An 18,303-nucleotide genomic window follows, 5' to 3' on the forward strand; every position below is an offset into this window, starting at 1 on the left:
TATCAAGTAAAATTAACATAGACAAGACACAAGTTTATATCGATGAAGTACTCTTAGTACTTTGTTTCTACCAACAATAAGTGGCAACTCCATCGAAGGCAGAAAAACGTTACTATTGAAGAGTATCGATGCTTTTCAGTCTTTATTTAAAATTTAGGCGGATTTTTGTGACATAAATGCAAGAAATATTTAAGACTTCTGCACTAAAGGAATTAATAACAATTGAATAAAATATTCCAGATGCAAGGTGTCATTTTTAAGTGAAGCATAAATGTCCTTTTCAGCCGCTTGATCCTTTATTTGATACTCGATTCTCTTCCATTTATCGATATCAATCAGTTGTTGCTATTGTTTTCATTTTGACTTTATATTTTTTGTTTTTTAATTTGTTTTTTTTTTTGATACGCATTTTGTTACCATGGAAACGACCGTAAAAGCATTATCGAACGTTAGGGACCAAGCTCCAGCAATTGTTATCACGGGTCGTCCCAAGCTCTCAGTGTCCGTTGACGCGGATCTTGTTTCCAAAAACGAAAAATTCTTTGGCACTCTGATGAACGAAACCCGGCTGCTGGACTCGGTGCTATCCAAAGAGAATCCACAACGGCAACAAGCTGCCCAATTTGAAACTGCCATGTCCGACGAGCTGAAGAAGCTGAAACAACAGCAATTTGTGGATCGAACGCGACGTCAACAGCTGCGCAACGACTGCGAAGAGCTACGAATTTTAGCTGAGCAACTGCGTCTGGCGGCCATCACAAAGGAGCTAGATGAGCACATGGTTGAGCGTCACAGGAACCGTCAGCTGGCGAAGGACGCCAAGGTGAAGGGCAATGAGCGTGCCGAGGCTCAAAGGCTGCAAAAGTTGGCCCAAGAACAGGAGCGGGAGCTGCTTAAGAAGCAGGAGCAAATCCGTTTTCGCGAGAGTCTCTCTTCCCAGATTGAGCAAACGCAGCTACGACGCAAGCATCAGTGTGTCAAGACCGCAGCAGAACGCGAGGAGAGCATTGTTATCCAGCGGCGCATCGAGGAGGAAGACAAAGCGGAGCAGCTGCAGATGCTGAGGATAAAGCAAAAGAATCTGCAGTGCCATCTAGAGCATATGAAGCAGAAGCACGAGTACAAGGAGCGCGAGAAAGCGCTGAGTGCAGAGATGGCGGTCAAGCTGGAGCAGGAGCAAGCGCAACGAGCACAACAGAAGGACGAAATCGAGGCGGCGAGACGAGCAGCGCAATTGAAGCAGGAGCAGATTAGCCTGAAGATTGGGAAACAAGTGCAAGAGATTGAGGTAAGCATAGAGTGACGCTTTAATTACATTCACCTTAATACACGATGTGAATTTTTAGAGCGTGAAGCGTCAGCGCGACAATCTACTGCTCGATCTGCTGCAGGCGGAGTACAAAGCCAAGGATGATGAACGCCATCGGCAGCAGTTGGAGCAGGAGCAATTAGAACGTTTGCGCGCACGCCAGGAGCTTGAACGTTATCGCGCTTGCATGCGCGAACGCAGCTTGGAGGATGCACGCCTCCGGCAGCAACAGATTGTGGAGCGTACCCAGGAGACTGTGGAGATTCAAGAGATTGAGGAGATTGCCAAGGAACGCACGCGTCGCAGGGAACATGGTGCTTTGCTGCTCTCCATGATTGAGGAAAATAATCGCAAGCGTGCCGAGGCGGCGGCAGAGAATGTCCAGTTCTTCGATATGAAAGCCAAATCGGAAGCGGAACTCCAACATCGCATTGAAGAGGAGCGTCTTAAGATGCTCAGTTCTGTGCCCGCTGAAGTGCTTCAGTATCTACCAAAACATGCGCTTTCCCAAGCCGACCGCAAGCGTTTCAATATTCGCTCGAAAACGGAAATCTTACAGTGAAGGTTACAAGAGAGAGCATTTCGATTTTCAAAAAGCATCACCCAAAACCGCCCACAGTGCGTACGTGACGTGAATCATACGTTGGATGTCGTTGCCAGATCTATGCTTCACAGTGCGTACGTGACGTGTCTCATACGTTGGCCTAATGTTGCCGGATCACCTCAACAAGTGCTCAAGGGCAGTACGCCAATCACTTTTCACTAGCAAATGAATATATATTATTTCACTTACATAACCCCGTAAATTCACAAATTAAAAATAAAAACTAATTATATTCATAACTATTGTGTGTGTATTTTAAATAAGGATGGCAATTTATGTGAAAATTGCTTACTATTATTTCACATGAAATAACAGTTAAATTCAACAATAAAATATTTAAATTTTAAAGACATAATAAAAATGTAGAAGCGCTCTATTTTGTACATTAATTATTGTATTTTAAAAATATGCAGCAATTTTAAACTACCTAACTTTATTACAATTAAAAGTTATTCTTACAAAATAGTGACAGCTCTTCAATATTCTGCGAGCGGTTGGCAACCCTTGCGACCAGCCCACACAACAGACGTGTGGTATGGCAACACCAGCACATCGCAGTCGCTTTAGTTTAATGGCGGACGACGGAACGTAAAGAAAGAAAGAAAAAGTGGGAGTGATCTTTGTTTTGCTATTTACATCTAAAATAACTCAAACAGCCAGTAAAAGCAAATAAGTAACGACAAACCAAAACAGGCAAACAACAAATTGCAGTGTGCACGTGTGTGATTATTATTGAAAATGCCTGTGTCAACAATATTTACTGTGCAAAAAAGACAAAAATAAAAAGTGGTGCGCAAACAAAAAAAAAAAACAAGAAAAAGAAAAATTCCAGAGAATACGACGAACAACAAAAACGTAACGTAGTAAACGCGGAAGCAGCGTGTAAAATAGAGAAAGAAAAAGCAAAAAAAAAAAAAAAAAACGAACTTTGTACGCAGCAGACAAATAAGAAAAAAAAATGTCGACACAACGGTTAAATGCAGCCGAAAAGGATTTGGAGAAATTCATCAAATTCCTGGCACTGAAGTCCACACAGGTTGTGGTGCAGTCACGCCTCGGCGAAAAGATACAAACCCAATGCAATCCGTTGGCTGGCAACGATTGGTTCAACATTGTGGTGCAGGATCATCCCGACGTCCTCGATGAAACGAAGCGTGCGTTATCCTTGAAACCCGGCGACAGCATCATGCAACGTCTGCCGCTCTGCATTGAGATCTCGCTGAAGACCAGTGAAGGTGATCAAATGATACTTGAGGTGTGGTCCTTGGATTTGCTACCCTTAGACAACAATAAAGCAGGAGGCACAGAGGACACGGGCAACAAGGGAGAGAATGAGAATCAAGTGCTGAAGGCTTCCCATGCCATCTACAATCGCATGGGCATCATGCTTAAGTCTCTGATATCTCTTACACGCACTACACCCGCTTACAAATTGTCGCGTCGCCAATGTCCCGACTCCTATGGCATCTTCTATCGCATCTACGTCGATAGACCACAAGTGCACACACTCGGAGAGGGCCACAAGCACGTGAAGATTGGGCAGCTCAATACGATTGTGGGCTCACTGATTATGTCGGTGGCGTATCGCACCAAGTTGACCATTTCCCCTACCGCCGGACATCATCAGGCAACGACAATAACAACGGGAACAACGACAACAGCACAGCAGGGAACCATAATGCTCAAATCGGATCACTTTCGTCCTGCCAGCGATGCCAATTCGCCCACTTCGCAGCTATCGTCGTTTAAACCACCTACACTGGGCGGAATTGGTGGTGCAAATGGCTTCGAGAAGGTGGACAAGAGACACATTGACATTGAGAAGCCTTTGCGGCCGGGCGCTTTTACGGATCTGGGCAAGTTGCGACAGTTTACGGAGCATGATTTTGTGCTGCCCGAGACGCCGCCCTTCGAGTGGTTGTTGCGTTGCAATCGCCAAGATTCCATTGAATCCCTGCATCGCAAATGCGAATCACCAGTCAGCAATAATAACATAAATATCAACAATAATAATGGCAGCAATGGCAATTTAAATCATAACAATAACATCTTGAATATCAACAACAACTCAGCGGCCTTCAAGAGCTTTGAGAAGGTTCAAGTTGCCACATCGCCCATCAAGAGTCTTTTAATACCTGCCTCTCGTCACAACTCAGCGCCCACGTTGCAACCACAGCAGCAATCTCAGCCAGCGCAACAACAGCAGCCTACTACGTCTTCGGATGACGATAGTTTGCTGAAGGAGCTGCATTTTCCCTTTGCATCGCCTACATCGCATGTGAATGATCTGGCTAAATTCTACAGGGAATGCTATCATGCACCTCCATTGCGTGGTCTTGGGGAGTTGCAGGCACCGAGCACAGTGGCGACTAGTTGTGGCGCCTCTGCAGCGGCAACAGCTGCGGCCACAGCATCCGCTACAGCTGCAGCGGCGGCGGCAGCAGCAGCTGCAATCGATGGCAGCATGGATGATTTGTCGCGACAGCTGGAACAGTTTGAGACATCGCTGGAGGATTACGATAAGCTTGTCTCGCAATTTGGGTTAAGCGGTTCCTCGTCAACGGGCAGCCGCAGCAGCGGGGGACTTCAGATGAGCAATTGAGAGAGTTGCTCAAGTAGATGTCGAGATTTAAGGTTACACACCCGATATTAATTCAAGCATAATGTGCTTAGTTGCCTCAGCAAAATATTAGGCAGGTATCCCAAAAACTATTATTAATGCAATAGAATATGTTTAGCGGCCACAACATTATTTGGTAGTGAATAATTAGACAGTGAACTCAGAAAAGCAATTGCTATTATAGTAGAATGTGCTTAGCTTCATATCAAAAGGTTACTCAGTCATCTTATAAATGCATTAAACTTATCAGTAGAATTTTGTTTCAATTTACAGTTTCTTGAATAGCTTGGAATTTTATAACATAACATATAAATACTACATTTGTTTGTTTAGTTCTCTTTAAATATACATAGATAATGAGGTAGTTGACTGACTATCTTCAACTTTGACAGTTATCCTCAAAATGCAATTAACTTAAACGAACTCAACTAATTGAGCTTTTTCACTCATAAAATGATAAGAACTGAGGCAGTTAAGCGCATTATACTGTAGTATGATCACGATCATTGCTCCACACACAATTTTTGTATATTTATCAAGCAGGGAGCTATACAAACACATGCATACATTCATAAACTCACACAAACATAAACACTTACTCATACAACAATACGTTATTAGATTTGGGGCGTTACTTGGTTGTTTTGTATTTCTCTTTGTTCATGTGCCTTTATATACAAGTATATCAATAATATATAGTATATATATAATCTATATGTCTTAAGTTCTACTGCAGCTTGAATGTTTCATTTACAATTTTGTCATTTAGTTTGGCTTTCAGATTAGTTGTAAGTTCGACAGCAAACAACAGTTGCCTTTCCTTTGTGTATGTTAATTTAGCAGCTTAAACATAAGTACTTTTTTAAAAATGAGAAACCAAACTATTAGCATAGATAATTAAAAATATGTATGTGTCAAACGAAAGACTTAATAAGCATAGTTAACTAATCGTATAGTACTGCATACTTGTTTAATCATGATGTATAAATTCATTTTCATTTATTATATCGCTGCAATTGTTACATATTTGCAATTATTGAAATTCATTCGGTATCACTTGATCGAAAAAGTGTCCAAGATGCTTTTTGATAAATTTAGAGTTTAATCATTAAATTTAAAGTACTTGCAAATTTGTAACGAATCGCAATATATATTAAAATGTAAATATATCGAAAAAAAACGTGAAAAAACAGGGAGGAAATCTGTTGCAAAATTTTGTAAAATATTATTATTAAAATATATTGTATTTGTATACTCTTTAAATTGTATTGATGCGCTTTGTTATTTATTGGTTCCGCGAATTGCGAAATTTTTGCATATATACAAATATATTTATTACAAATAATATAATATTGGTAAATACAACTAAGCAAAATGCATAAAGGAAATGTAAAATTAAACGAAATTGTTAATCAGACATCATCACACAATGTTTATTTATTTGGTGGATTTGTGCGTCAGAATCATGTCTGATCACGAGACCTCAACACAAAATGTGAATTATCTATAGCAGGCGATCAAGATGATATAACAATCGACTTTGTAGTGATTTTTTTTTTTTTTTTATAATAATATTTCTTATCAAACTTGCCCTACAATTCACCTTGAAGCTTGAGGCTGTCAGATTCGTACATTTTTGCAAATATTCATATGTAAATAACGCATATAAAGCTAATATTTATGTAAACAACGTTTGCTCTGCAGTGATGATTATCAGTTTGATATTGCTCTATCTCTCTCTCACTCGCTCCCAAAAGCTTAACTGCTTGGCGCTTGTTTTGGTTGGTTTTTGTTGCTTTTTGTCATTGCCTTCTATTCCAATTGTTTTGTTGTTGTGTAATGTACAATGTACATGTGTGTATTTGTTGTGGTTTCAGCTGCACAAGAACAACAACAACAAGAAACAAAAGAGAGCAAATAGTCCCACACTATCACTACCCCCAATGGATTGCAGTATTTCTCGCTCTTTCTCCTTTTCTCGTCAGCATATCAGTCTCTTTTAGTTTTTTTTTGGTTGCAATTGCAAAAAACTTTTTGTCCCCACGGCGAATTAACGTCACTATGGCAACGACATCGCTAAGGTTAAATAGTTTTATTTTTAACAATATATGTGCATACTTGTGAATACATATATACAAAACAGATGTGCTTATAACTGTTTTTGTTGTTGCTGTTGTTTAGCTACTATCTGCTCTTTTGCTTAGTTGTTGTTTTTCGAGTGCTAATGAATCTGACTAACACATTGCACATATGTATGCATATACACAAACAAGTACGTGGGTGGGCAGACAAATTCGGCAGTTGCATTCTGGCAGGTCGTGGAACTTTTAGAGTGACCGTCGCCCTCCCAACAGGTCGTTGGTAACACTGCACCTGTCACATTCTGTGCTTCAAGATTTTGTTGTTGTCGCTGTTCGCCTTTGTTATTGTTGCCAAGCGAAGTGATTTTCGCCGTTTGCTTTGTCGTAGACTTCGTACGTCTTCCAACGTATGTATGTGTAAATGTATGTATGGCAAACCTTACTCAACTTACATACATACACATGCATATGCATGTACAAATGGTAATTGCTATGGCTAGCCGAGCAACCAACCACTGCGCTCCAATTTGTTACCCCTGCCCCCACTAAGGCTACACACTGTCGCCGCCACGTCAGTTACACAGCTCACATCCGGCGCTAGGTTTGGCAAGTTTTGTTTTTTTTTATGCATATCTGTTTTGTGGGTAGACTCTCACTTTTGTGCACCCACGTTGAACCGTATAAAGTCAATTAATATTAATTCATTCTGGGTCATAGAGGAAGTTTATGCACTGAAAATACAATTTAAATAATCTTCGATCACTACAAAGCAACAAGTCTTAAATAAAACAATTAAAGACTGCATTTCGAATGCTGAGCTAAGAAATTTGGTTTTGAAATTGCAAGATAAGCAGGGCAGGGAAGCAAAACACGATACCGATAAGCTGCTCAAAATGTGGCTACATTTTTGGAATTTTTGAGCACACAACACAATAAGAAAACGATCAATGACTGTGCAGCAGTTTGAGAGCAACTGGTTTGACAGCTTTAGCTTGCATTCATAAATATGTTTGCATGCATACACACACATATTCACGCGTTTGCATATGTGTGTAAGAGGCATTTACATGCACTCGAAACTGGGGGCGAGTTGTTGTTTGTCTGGTTTGCCGGTTTTTGCGCCAGCTGCAATAATAAATAGCATAATTGAAGTTAAATTTAGACACCCACTGTATCCGCTTACAGCAGACACAATTGCCTTTTCTTTGCGATAGATACTTTCAATAGATCTCAAGAAAGAGAGATTTTATATTTATTATCAACGGTATGCTCGGACATTTCTAGAAAACAGAAACATAGCAATGTAAACACTATGTAATTTAATTATAGTGAGCGTCCCAAACAACTGTTGCTACGTGCCATTTGTCTCGCAGAACTAGTCTCGCTGTAAGGGGCGCCACCCCGTCGTATACTTGACGTTGTCGTTGACACCCATTTTTATTTTGTTTTTTTTCGGTGGCCTCGCTTTTGTTTGTTTTCATTATGTGTGGGGCGATGAGACGGACAAACAAAAGGCAATGATCGAATCACGTCTGGAAGCTAAATGGGCGATGGGATAAAGGTGCGTAAAGTGTCATAAAATTCTATAGCTTGATGAAATTACAAGCTGATGTTTATGTCTTAACGGACTATACTGTATAGTAGTCGGATAGTCGTATAAATTATAGCGAACGAGATGCAATTAAAATTTCAATGCGGAAGTTGCAAAAGTTGCGCTGCAAGGCGGAAGTGCATTACACACACTTGACAGCAAAAGTTTGTATTTGAGAATAATAATATTAGACTATTGTGAAAAAATATTTGTTCAATATATAGTAAACATTCAAATGTCGTAAATAATCAAAAAATCTTAGTGTTGAATATTGATAACACATTCGTTTGTTACATAGAGGTTTCCTCATTCCTTGTTGTGTATTTAACAATTATTATCATTTTACAGTACAAGATTGTAAGGGCTAATTAAAGCGATAAGAGTAAAGATAGTGATTATGACTATGATAAACACTATTGAAAAGCGTTGACCATCAATTCAAAAGCTGGCGCTCATAACGAAAACTATCGATTAATATGGCACTCAAACTGTACAGTCTCTTGATATAGGCAGCCCTGGGATATTGTACAGCTCTCAAACTGTACAGTTGCTTTTTAGTATATTTTACAGTACGTTTCGAAAATTAGGATAAATTTAAAGGAGAATAATAATTTAACTGTGAGAAAAAAATAATACACATAAAAAACTAACTAAGTTCAGCTTTTCCCTAAAGCTATGAACATATTTGAAATATACCAACATTCAATTTAAAATGAAACCAGGGCTGTTATATGTTAGTAACTGCTAGCATTTAAAAGCATATTTTAGAAATTCAGATTGCAGCCACACTGATGTATTAATTTAGACTCTGTTAATTAAATTCTTAATTAAAAAGAGAATTTAATTCAAGGAATTTTGTAAAAAAGTGTTAAATAGGTAATTAAAATAATAAATTTCGTTAAAAATCCCTTTGAAGTGTTTAAAACTAAAGAGTTCAGTATGAATTGAGTGCGAAACACAAGATTCGCGTGTACGCCCAATTTGGCAAGACAACTTTACTTGTGTTGTTGTCGTTTACCTTAAATACATATGCCAGTGCTGTCCATTTTAGCTTGAAATAGCTGTGAAATATATTAATAAACCGGATTTAGCTGTAAAACGGCTAAGTAGTCTGCAACGATCTTACAGACGACACAGTTTGACGAACGCTATATTTTGTTTGCAGTTTTCAGCGAGCTTAGACGTTGGGTTGATTGACGCGAGTGCAACAAGTGAAAGCCAAAATTCCAGAAATGCCACCCGTTCAGTAAGCAATGAGAACTAAAATGAAGTAGTAGAACTTTTAACCCTAATTACATCATCGTAACATCTTCTAATTTTGTGGTCCAGTGTCCAAGAAATCAAAATGTGACCCAAATTAACTGTTTGCCATTGACCATAACACATCGTAAAACGCACTTTAATTGCAAATTATGCAAATCCATTTTGTTTGTGTTCGTTGTTGCATCTGCTGGATGTTTGCTGCCCGCATAAATTGCACTTTTCATGCTGTTAACGCGCCAGATGTTTACTACACACACCGATGACGTCATGGCAACATTCAAATTTATTTTTAGACGCCGCCTTCGTTGCGTACTACTGTCCATGTGTGCCACTGTGGGTGTGTGTGTTTGTGTGTTGTTTACCTATCGCTTTATGTGTGGGGCGCTAAATTCAAAAACCTATCGATTAATCCTGACATCGCTGCCCTTTTAGCACACAACATCTGCACTGTTTAACGCTTGCACTTCAACTGCCGCGTCAACTTTCAAAGCAACTCAAAATTGCTTTATTTTTATATCCATAAGGAATGTAAAAGCTTTTTATTTTGTTTTCTTCTTGTTGTCGCATATTCGTCAGTAATATGATTCAGCAGACGTCAACAGCGGGCTTGATAAGCAATCCACACAAAACTCGTTGTAGCCCAAAACAAAAAAAGTTTTCTTTCGCCTCCGTTTCCAGTTGCCTTTCTCATGCACTGCCCAACAGTTGTTGCGCGTTTTAAGCTTCCATCATGATGTACTCCAAAGCCGAAGTGTAACCGCCTAATAATTAATTTCGAAATATCCCATCAAATCTCGAACTAATCTTGACATCTTTCTTACAGAATCCAGGCTACCAATATGTCGCTGAGTGCAATGCATTGCACGAGATGCGCGGATGGTTTTGAGCCCACCGAGAAGATTGTCAACTCCAATGGCGAACTCTGGCACACACAATGCTTTGTGTAATTATTCATTATAAAATATTCTCTCTCTTCTACATATTAGTCATACATTTTATTCTTTGCTTTGCAGTTGTGCTCAGTGTTTCCGGCCGTTCCAGGATGGCATTTTTTACGAATTTGAGGGTCGCAAGTACTGTGAACGTGATTTCCATGTGCTTTTTGCGCCATGCTGCAACAAGTGCGGCGAGTTTGTTATCGGCCGCGTTATCAAGGCCATGTCCGCCAGCTGGCATCCACAATGCTTCCGCTGCCAGCTGTGTGCCAAAGAGTTGGCCGACAGTGGATTTATACGCAATCAGAATCGTGCACTTTGCCACGAATGCAATGCCAAGGTGAAGGCTGAGATCACTGGACGTTATGTGTGCCAAAAGTGTCAGTAAGTAGGAGTGCCAGGCTTACGTCATAAAGATTTAATTGATTCATTCTTTGCAACCTCATTTTAGTGGTTTGATTGACGAGGAACCGCTGCGATTCCGTGGCGAAGTTTATCATGGTTATCATTTCAATTGTTCATCTTGCGGCACCGAATTGGATGCCACAGCGCGTGAGGTCAAGAGTCGTCCAGGTCTAGCTGCCAATGATATGGTAAGTGTGGGGAATCTATACATAGTGAGAATTCTTTGTCTGACTGAACGTAATGCCTAAACGGTAAGAGCTTGGAGGCTTCAGTTCTTACAGAACATAGCTTACCAAACGAGACCCTGACTTATTGCACGGAACATATCTAATCTTCAAGCTCTTACCGTTGTAAACATTTCACTTTGTAAATAAGTCAGTCAAAGAATTTGATATGCGTGTCTCCATAATGCTAATATATACCATTTATTTTGCACAGAATGAACTGTATTGTCTACGCTGCCACGACAAGATGGGCATTCCCATTTGCGGCGCCTGTCGTCGTCCCATTGAGGAGCGTGTGGTCACAGCGCTGGGCAAGCACTGGCATGTGGAGCATTTCGTATGCGCCAAGTGTGAGAAACCCTTCCTGGGACATCGCCACTACGAGAAGCGAGGTCTGGCGTATTGCGAGACGCATTATCATCAACTGTTTGGCAATCTGTGCTTCGTGTGCAACCAGGTCATTGGTGGCGATGGTTAGTAGACTTGATATAACGATAAACGAATTGAATTACATTTCTGCATATCTGTCAACAGTTTTTACTGCGCTGAACAAGGCGTGGTGTGTGCATCACTTTGCCTGCTCCGTGTGCGACACCAAGATGACGCAAAAGTCAAAGTTCTACGAGTACGATGAGAAGCCCGTCTGCAAGAAATGCTATGAACGTTTCCCCAACGAGCTGCGACGTCGTCTGCGCACCTCCCACGAGATGACCATGAAGAAGAATGTCTAGTGATTGGTCAGCAGACTGTCCGCTGTCAAATTTCCAAACACAAATCTACGTTAAAACGTGCCTTTTAAGCAACGAGTGCCTTCAACACAATTGAAAGCAATATCTTCAGATCGCTTAGTTCTCTGTTTGTAGTTGTCCACTTCTAACATTCAATGTTAATCCTTGAAACTAAAAAAAAAAAAAACAATCTTGTGCTTATATTTTCATATTTTTTCTGCAAATTGTGTAACTTTGTTGTACTGTGTAATTTCTAAAGTAACAAATGCCTATTGCTAACAACGACATGCAAAATGCATCAAAAGATGTCCTTCGGCAGCTATTTATGTTGTTATTTAATTGAATTTTTATTTATATATAATCGTACATAAATGTGTTTTTAATATAGAAGAAAATATAAACGAGTATGCAGTAAAAACTAAAACAACAAAAAGTATTTTTAATTTGAACGACATTTTTGAAGCGAATATGTTAAATGTGTCACGGCTAAGTAAAGACTTCAACCAGACGCTGTTAAAGCATTACAGCTCTGTTCAGCTACTGTTAATCGAGCTGTTGTTGCTTATCGGTAGTCGTTGTATCGATAACAAGAGTTCGTTTTGTTTGAAATTAATTTTGATCGCTTCCTGTGCTATTTCTCAATTTTATAAAATTGATATCCTACTTTTAAATGATGCAATATTTTTGTTGTTGTTGATTCTTTGTTCATGACTAATTCGCTATTATTTGCGCTCATTTGTCTTCGTCTCACTGACCTCGGTGCGCTCTTAACAATTTAGTTTTCTTTTTATTTTGTTTTATTAATAATTGGCTGAAGCCCGCCAGTGCTTGGGATGTCTCTATTCGGACTTGGGGGCTTGCAGTTGCAAAATTTATGGCATACATTACGGCAGACAGTTTAATTGGGTATCGACGTTTATTAATTTGTCCTGGGCTAAAACCAGACTGAACATTATGTATCGCTGACTGCCAATTTGGCCTCTTAAAGCCGAATCCTTTTTGGCCACATGGCTTTTCAACACGTTAGCTAAATTCTTCTTCTGTTTTTTCAATTTTTTGTGTTGAGGAAAAAAGCTACGCACATTAATTAGGCACCTTCATTAGACACATGCCTATCATGTTGAAGAAGAGAAGATGAGGGCGCCGGGGGCCAAGTTGAGTTGCCTTTTTGCAGTTTTATGTAATTAAGCCAGACGCGCTCACAATTTAAATTGCTGCCAGAGCAAGAGCCAGCCAACATGCTGATGCTCCATACGCGCCTTTTTGCATCGCTCTCTGTGTATCTGTATCACGAATTGGCAATTGAGCAGCCTCCATCCAAAAGCAACCAAGTTGGAGTCTGCAGTGCAATTTAAGAGGCAGAGTGGCAAGAGTCTGCTGCTCATCAAGATGCAGAGAGAAGAGCAACAGCAACAACATTGTCTGCGTCTGTGCGACGTTCGCTCGTCAGCGTTTGAGCCAATAATTATGGTTATTAATCGGCTGGAGAATTGGCTGCTAATTTGCAGTTTAGTTACAAATTCTGGCCGCCAGCGTGCAATTACCCGCGTTAAATTATAGCTTCAAAATAAACAAAACGCCGCAACGCCCGGATTGCATCCAGCCACTTCAAGAGCGGGCTAAAGGTCATGCTCGATGCGCACAAACAGTTGGCCAAAAAAAGTAAAGAAAGAAAAACGCACATTGGATTTTATGTGTGTTGGTTTTGTTATCAACGCGATCAGACAATGCTGCTCATCAGCTAATGACGCCTGGATGTGCCAAGCAGCATTCTCTTGGACTCATAATTAGACGTGCCCAGTGCCAGTCTTGGGCGTTACTCAATCATGGCCTGATGGCACAACCCCCAAGACGAATCTATCGCCCTGCACTTGTGCACGATCAGCACGCCAACAAAAGCAGCTACAACATAATTTTGCCAAGACGTCTCCTGGTCTACAGCTGCTCAGATCAAGCGGATGATGATGATGATGACGACGACGACGACGATCCTGCTGCTTGGCCAATTTCAGAGGCGCTCGCATTTCGCGGCCAGGGCAACACTTTTGCCTTAGCCAAATCAAATCGTGTGCTGTTTATTTAAATAACCATAATTTAGTATCGCTTCTCGTCTCGCTTTTTGGATCCACACAATCAACAAACAGCCAACCACTTCTTTCATGAGTTTTATGGCTGATCCGTTCCCATTGCACACATACACACACACACACACACACACACTTAGAGTGCTCCATGATTTTCCATGCTTTTGTGAGAACATAAAAATTCAATTTAATATGCTCTCGAGGTCGTTTTCAACTTGGTTTTTAGCAGGAAAACGTTTTGTCTACGGGCCTCAGTTAATGAAAATTTAGTTCAATCAATGTGGATAATCATGTTCATGTCGAATCTCTCTCCCTCTCTCTCGCTCACTAGCATAGACTCTCTCTCTCTCACTTTACCTTAACTATCTGGCAAAATAATTTAAACCTGCTTATGGCCCATATCTAACGCCTTGTCTTCTGTTGTAGGCGTTGATTGGCTCGTGTGGAAAACTCAAGTTGAAGAGATCTTTTGTTTTCGATATTGTCACTGTGATCATTAACTGAAAATTATGACAGTACGTAAACGATAGAAGTCGATTCTAGCGATTGAAATGTGGGTTATTACACTCATATTATATCAGATTTCCATGAAGGCTAGAAACGGTTTATCGTCTTGCCGTCACACAATGTTAGAAATACCCTAGTAAATTATAGAAATAATAGTATTCTACCAAATATCATTTTTCTATAAATATAAAATTGTGTTGTAAAAACATTTTATTATCGATGTGATTTTACTGGAAGTTATTTAATGATACAACAAAATCTAAAATATAGAACGTTAAAATTGAAAAATGAGTTTGGTGAGAAATTTATTTTAAAAAATAGTTACAACTCTTTATGCAAAAAGTGCAATAGTAATCAAGTTTGTTAAAGTTTCATAAAGTTTTTAATGAAGTTTTAATGAATATAAAAAATTGTGTAATAGAACGGGAAAATTCAATAAGGAAGATTTATGTCTTGAATTATTAAGAATTAACGTCTATAATTTCAAAATTTTACAATTTCAATTACATAAGCTTTTACTTACATTATTTATTTTCTTCTTTCTTCTTTCTTTTTATTATTTTTTAATTTTGTTTTATATTTATTTATTAATTTTTTTATGTCGCATTTAAATTGACATTAGGTTTCCTTTAATTCATATATGTTCGCTATACATTTACCAAAATTCTTTAGTTTTTTATTTTTATCAAATACATATATATAATATTTTGTTTACTTGTAATTATTTATATTATCTTTTAATTTACAAACAATATTCTTTAGCGGTTTTTATTTGTAAATGAATATCTTACTCGCTTCTCTTATTTATTTTCTTCTATTTATTTATTTTACTTTATAATTTTTATTTTTAATATTACTTATTTTTTGGTTATCAAATTTAAAATTGCCCTAATTTCTACATTTCTTGAAAATTCTTTCCAATATTTTATCTGGATTAAATATTTGTCATTATTTGTCTTATTCATATTCTACTCTCTTTATTTCCTCTTTTATTATATCTTACTCAGTTGACTTATATTCAATTTAAAATTTTCCCAATTTTCGTGTAGTACAAACGTATTTGCAATTCTTTTGGAAAACTGCATTTTAAAAGGTTATATGATAGAGTCCCGCATATAATATTCATTCATTACCTTACGTATTGTATACTTGGTCTCAGTCAAGGCTATTTTGCAAAAGGGGCAAATTCCCTTGAACCCGTTGCAAAAGCAGTCAGCACGTCAGGTTTAGAAAAATGAGCTTGTTAACGCTCCATGATGAGCCTAGTTAGTGTCCGCTGCCATGATCTAAACCATATAACCCGCAGCGTTGAATCGATCGATCGATTGTAGATGGATGGCTGGGTTAGCTTTGGATCGATGGATGGAAAGGTTAGCTGAAGGCTAGCTAACTGGATAGGTGGATGGATGGATAGTTGGTTGGTTGGTTGCTTCGGTGCACTGTGCAGCGTAGCCGAGTCGTCATTAGAGTTTTATGTAAAATTACAACACGATAACACGTAATCATTAGCGTTGCTCTATGATGCTGCAAGTCGTAGCCTTAGACGGTGTGAGCAAACAATTTGAGAGGCAACTGCCACAGCAACAGCAACAACTTCAATTTGCAGTTTCATTATCAAACGAGGCAAAGAACATAATTTGACTAAGGCCAAAAACATTTGGTTACGTTGCCATCGCCATCGCCGTCTATGGGCTAAAAGAGTCCAATTTGCAGTTGTTGGCCAAAGCCTAGGATGGCTTGGTAGTCAGTCTATCGATCACGTTTCACTGAACTGAAAGGCACGACCATGACGACGACGACGACGACGACGATGTGGCTCCGATTATGGCCACAATGTTGCAGTTGTTTTTGCACAGTTTGCACAAGAGTTCCACCAAAAAACAAAAAACAAACGCCATTGTTCTAACAAAAGCAGCGAGGGAGTGAAGTGCTGACGACTTAGAACTTTTATGCAATTAATTGCAACAGTTTTGTGGCTTGGAATGTGCCATGTCTACGTCCGTTCGTCTCTCTCTCTCTCTCTCTCTCTGTTTGCTGTGGCAACCGTTGCCGTTAATTTAAAAATTGTGCTCACGTTCTGGCAATTTGCTGACCACCCACATGCAAAATGCAAATGCAAAAAACCCCTTTTGCAAAATTAGACGCCACATCCAGTTCTAAGCCTGGCAGCAAGTAAACTGTAAACTGCATTTGAGCATTTCATTTGTTGACTGCAAACATTTTGTATTGAGTCAGCGACTTGCAATTGCAATTGCAACTGCAACTGCAACAGCAACTACGACTCCAATGGAGATTGGCTGCGATTTTGTGGCTGCGCGAGGCTCTTTGTCTAATTTGACACTTGGGGCAGTTGCACAATTGACTTGCAGGCGGACAGGTAGTGCAACACGAGGCGCCTCCTGCCTTGCATACGAAAGAGCAAAGTCGCCACATTTGTGCATTTTGTTTGGCTTTGCTTTTCCATTGATAAATTACCCACCTCCCCCGGCAACCCCCGGACAATGGGTGTTAATGTGTGTGGGAGGTTTTTGAATTATCACATAAGATGTTTTGCAGAATATGGAATAACGGATTTACAGAGAACTTGACTTGTGGCCTGTTAGAATTATGTTTAGAGATTGATTTAAATAAGGAAGTGTTAAAATATTAAAGCGTATGGTTCGACATTTAGTTAATCAAGTTATGAGTTGAGTTGAAAATAGAAACTACGTCACAAATATATTACAACAAACCACTAGACATACATATGTAAAGTCTGTCTATATGTCATTTAAAATCAAGTCACAACTCATCTAAATCTAACTTTTAGATTATTTTATTTGTCGGAGAAGAAACTCAAAATCAATTCTTATAGATAAATTTATATTTTAGTCAATGAATCAGCACACATTATAATGGTATAATTAGAACATTTAACTTTATTTTGTAAAACCTTAAAAGCTTAATAAATGAATTTCATTTCACTGAGAAGAAATTCAAGCTCTAATATACATACGGTATTGATCTATCAGTGTTGTTAGTTGGTTGGAAGGAAAGCTATGATTTGAGATCAATAAAACTATACAAAATACTAAATCTAAACTTATAGTTGAGTTTAATTGTATTTAACTTATGTTGCAGACAGATTTAGCCAATGATAGTTTCAGTATTGATTACAAACTAACCCCGAAAGAAATGATATACTATATGTATCATATTATCATAGCTTGATCGATTAGTCATTAAGTTCGCAATCTTTTTGGGTTAAAGAGAGAATTTTTAACTTCCTAAGCTTGGCATTAAATTATATACCAATAGTAGTACAATAACAATGTTAAAGCAATGTTGTTAGCAAGAATTGGAGACTATGAGTTAACATATACCTAATTAATACTGAATTTCTTTATATAATGAAAAATATTTTTTATTCGTCTAAATCAATTTTATTCTCTTCAAAGTAATTTTCACCTGATCAAATACACTTATTTCAGCGTTTTTCAAGACCTAGAAACATGCCAAACAGACCCTTTCCGGTATAGCCATCATCGCCTTTTGCGATTTAACTTTTATCACCTCAAGCGACTCAAAACAGAATTCCCGGAATGGCCTCTTGAGCTTTGGAAATAGCCAATAGTACCAAGCGCGATTTGATTTTTCGTAGTCGTAAATGGGGTTTCAAAATCGTTTTCACAAATCCTTATGATATATTTCGATTATATCAGTAAGGTCTCGAATAATCAACCGACGATTTTTGAGCACTAATTCCTTCACTTCATTGACATGTTGGTTATCTGTTAATGACGATGGTCGTCCGAATCGATCCAAGTCATCAACACCGGACCTTCTTTGAAGTTAATTTCTGGGACATGCTAAATTTAATTCCGCAAAGTTGATGGAAGTTCTATGCTTAATTCAATCAGACATTGTAAAAATTCAAATATGCACTCTTGGTCGTTTGGCAAACACTAGCATG

General features: G+C 38.8%; 3 protein-coding genes across 6 annotated transcripts; all 3 read left to right on the top strand.

The window, feature by feature from the left end:
- Positions 1–337: 337 nt before the first annotated feature.
- On the top strand, positions 338–2,132 carry LOC127566059 (meiosis-specific nuclear structural protein 1). The gene is made up of 2 exons (XM_052007548.1): positions 338–1,288; positions 1,347–2,132. The coding sequence occupies exons 1-2, from the start codon at positions 419–421 to the stop codon at positions 1,869–1,871; spliced, it is 1,395 nt and encodes a 464-aa protein (XP_051863508.1). The 5' UTR covers positions 338–418; the 3' UTR covers positions 1,872–2,132.
- A 330-nt stretch (positions 2,133–2,462) lies between these two features.
- On the top strand, positions 2,463–5,948 carry LOC127566056 (autophagy-related protein 13 homolog). Its single transcript, XM_052007544.1, has one exon. It carries the CDS (start codon positions 2,872–2,874, stop codon positions 4,513–4,515), a length of 1,644 nt encoding a protein of 547 aa, XP_051863504.1. The 5' UTR covers positions 2,463–2,871; the 3' UTR covers positions 4,516–5,948.
- Positions 5,949–8,985: 3,037 nt separating this feature from the next.
- LOC127566060 (LIM and senescent cell antigen-like-containing domain protein 1) lies at positions 8,986–12,182 on the top strand. Of its 4 annotated transcripts, XM_052007551.1 has the most exons (7): positions 9,003–9,081; positions 9,371–9,451; positions 10,292–10,411; positions 10,482–10,787; positions 10,855–10,996; positions 11,247–11,505; positions 11,567–12,182. In XM_052007551.1, the coding sequence occupies exons 2-7, from the start codon at positions 9,438–9,440 to the stop codon at positions 11,761–11,763; spliced, it is 1,038 nt and encodes a 345-aa protein (XP_051863511.1). In that variant the 5' UTR covers positions 9,003–9,081; positions 9,371–9,437; the 3' UTR covers positions 11,764–12,182. The 4 variants fall into 4 exon arrangements, with proteins under 4 accessions (XP_051863513.1, XP_051863511.1, XP_051863512.1 ...); XM_052007553.1 differs by lacking the exon at positions 9,371–9,451 and having other exon boundaries at positions 8,986–9,081; XM_052007552.1 differs by lacking the exon at positions 9,003–9,081 and having other exon boundaries at positions 9,349–9,451.
- The last annotated feature ends 6,121 nt before the right edge of the window (positions 12,183–18,303 follow it).

Source organism: Drosophila albomicans, chromosome 2R (genome assembly GCF_009650485.2).
Source record: "Drosophila albomicans strain 15112-1751.03 chromosome 2R, ASM965048v2, whole genome shotgun sequence".
Classification (NCBI taxonomy): domain Eukaryota; kingdom Metazoa; phylum Arthropoda; class Insecta; order Diptera; family Drosophilidae; genus Drosophila; species Drosophila albomicans.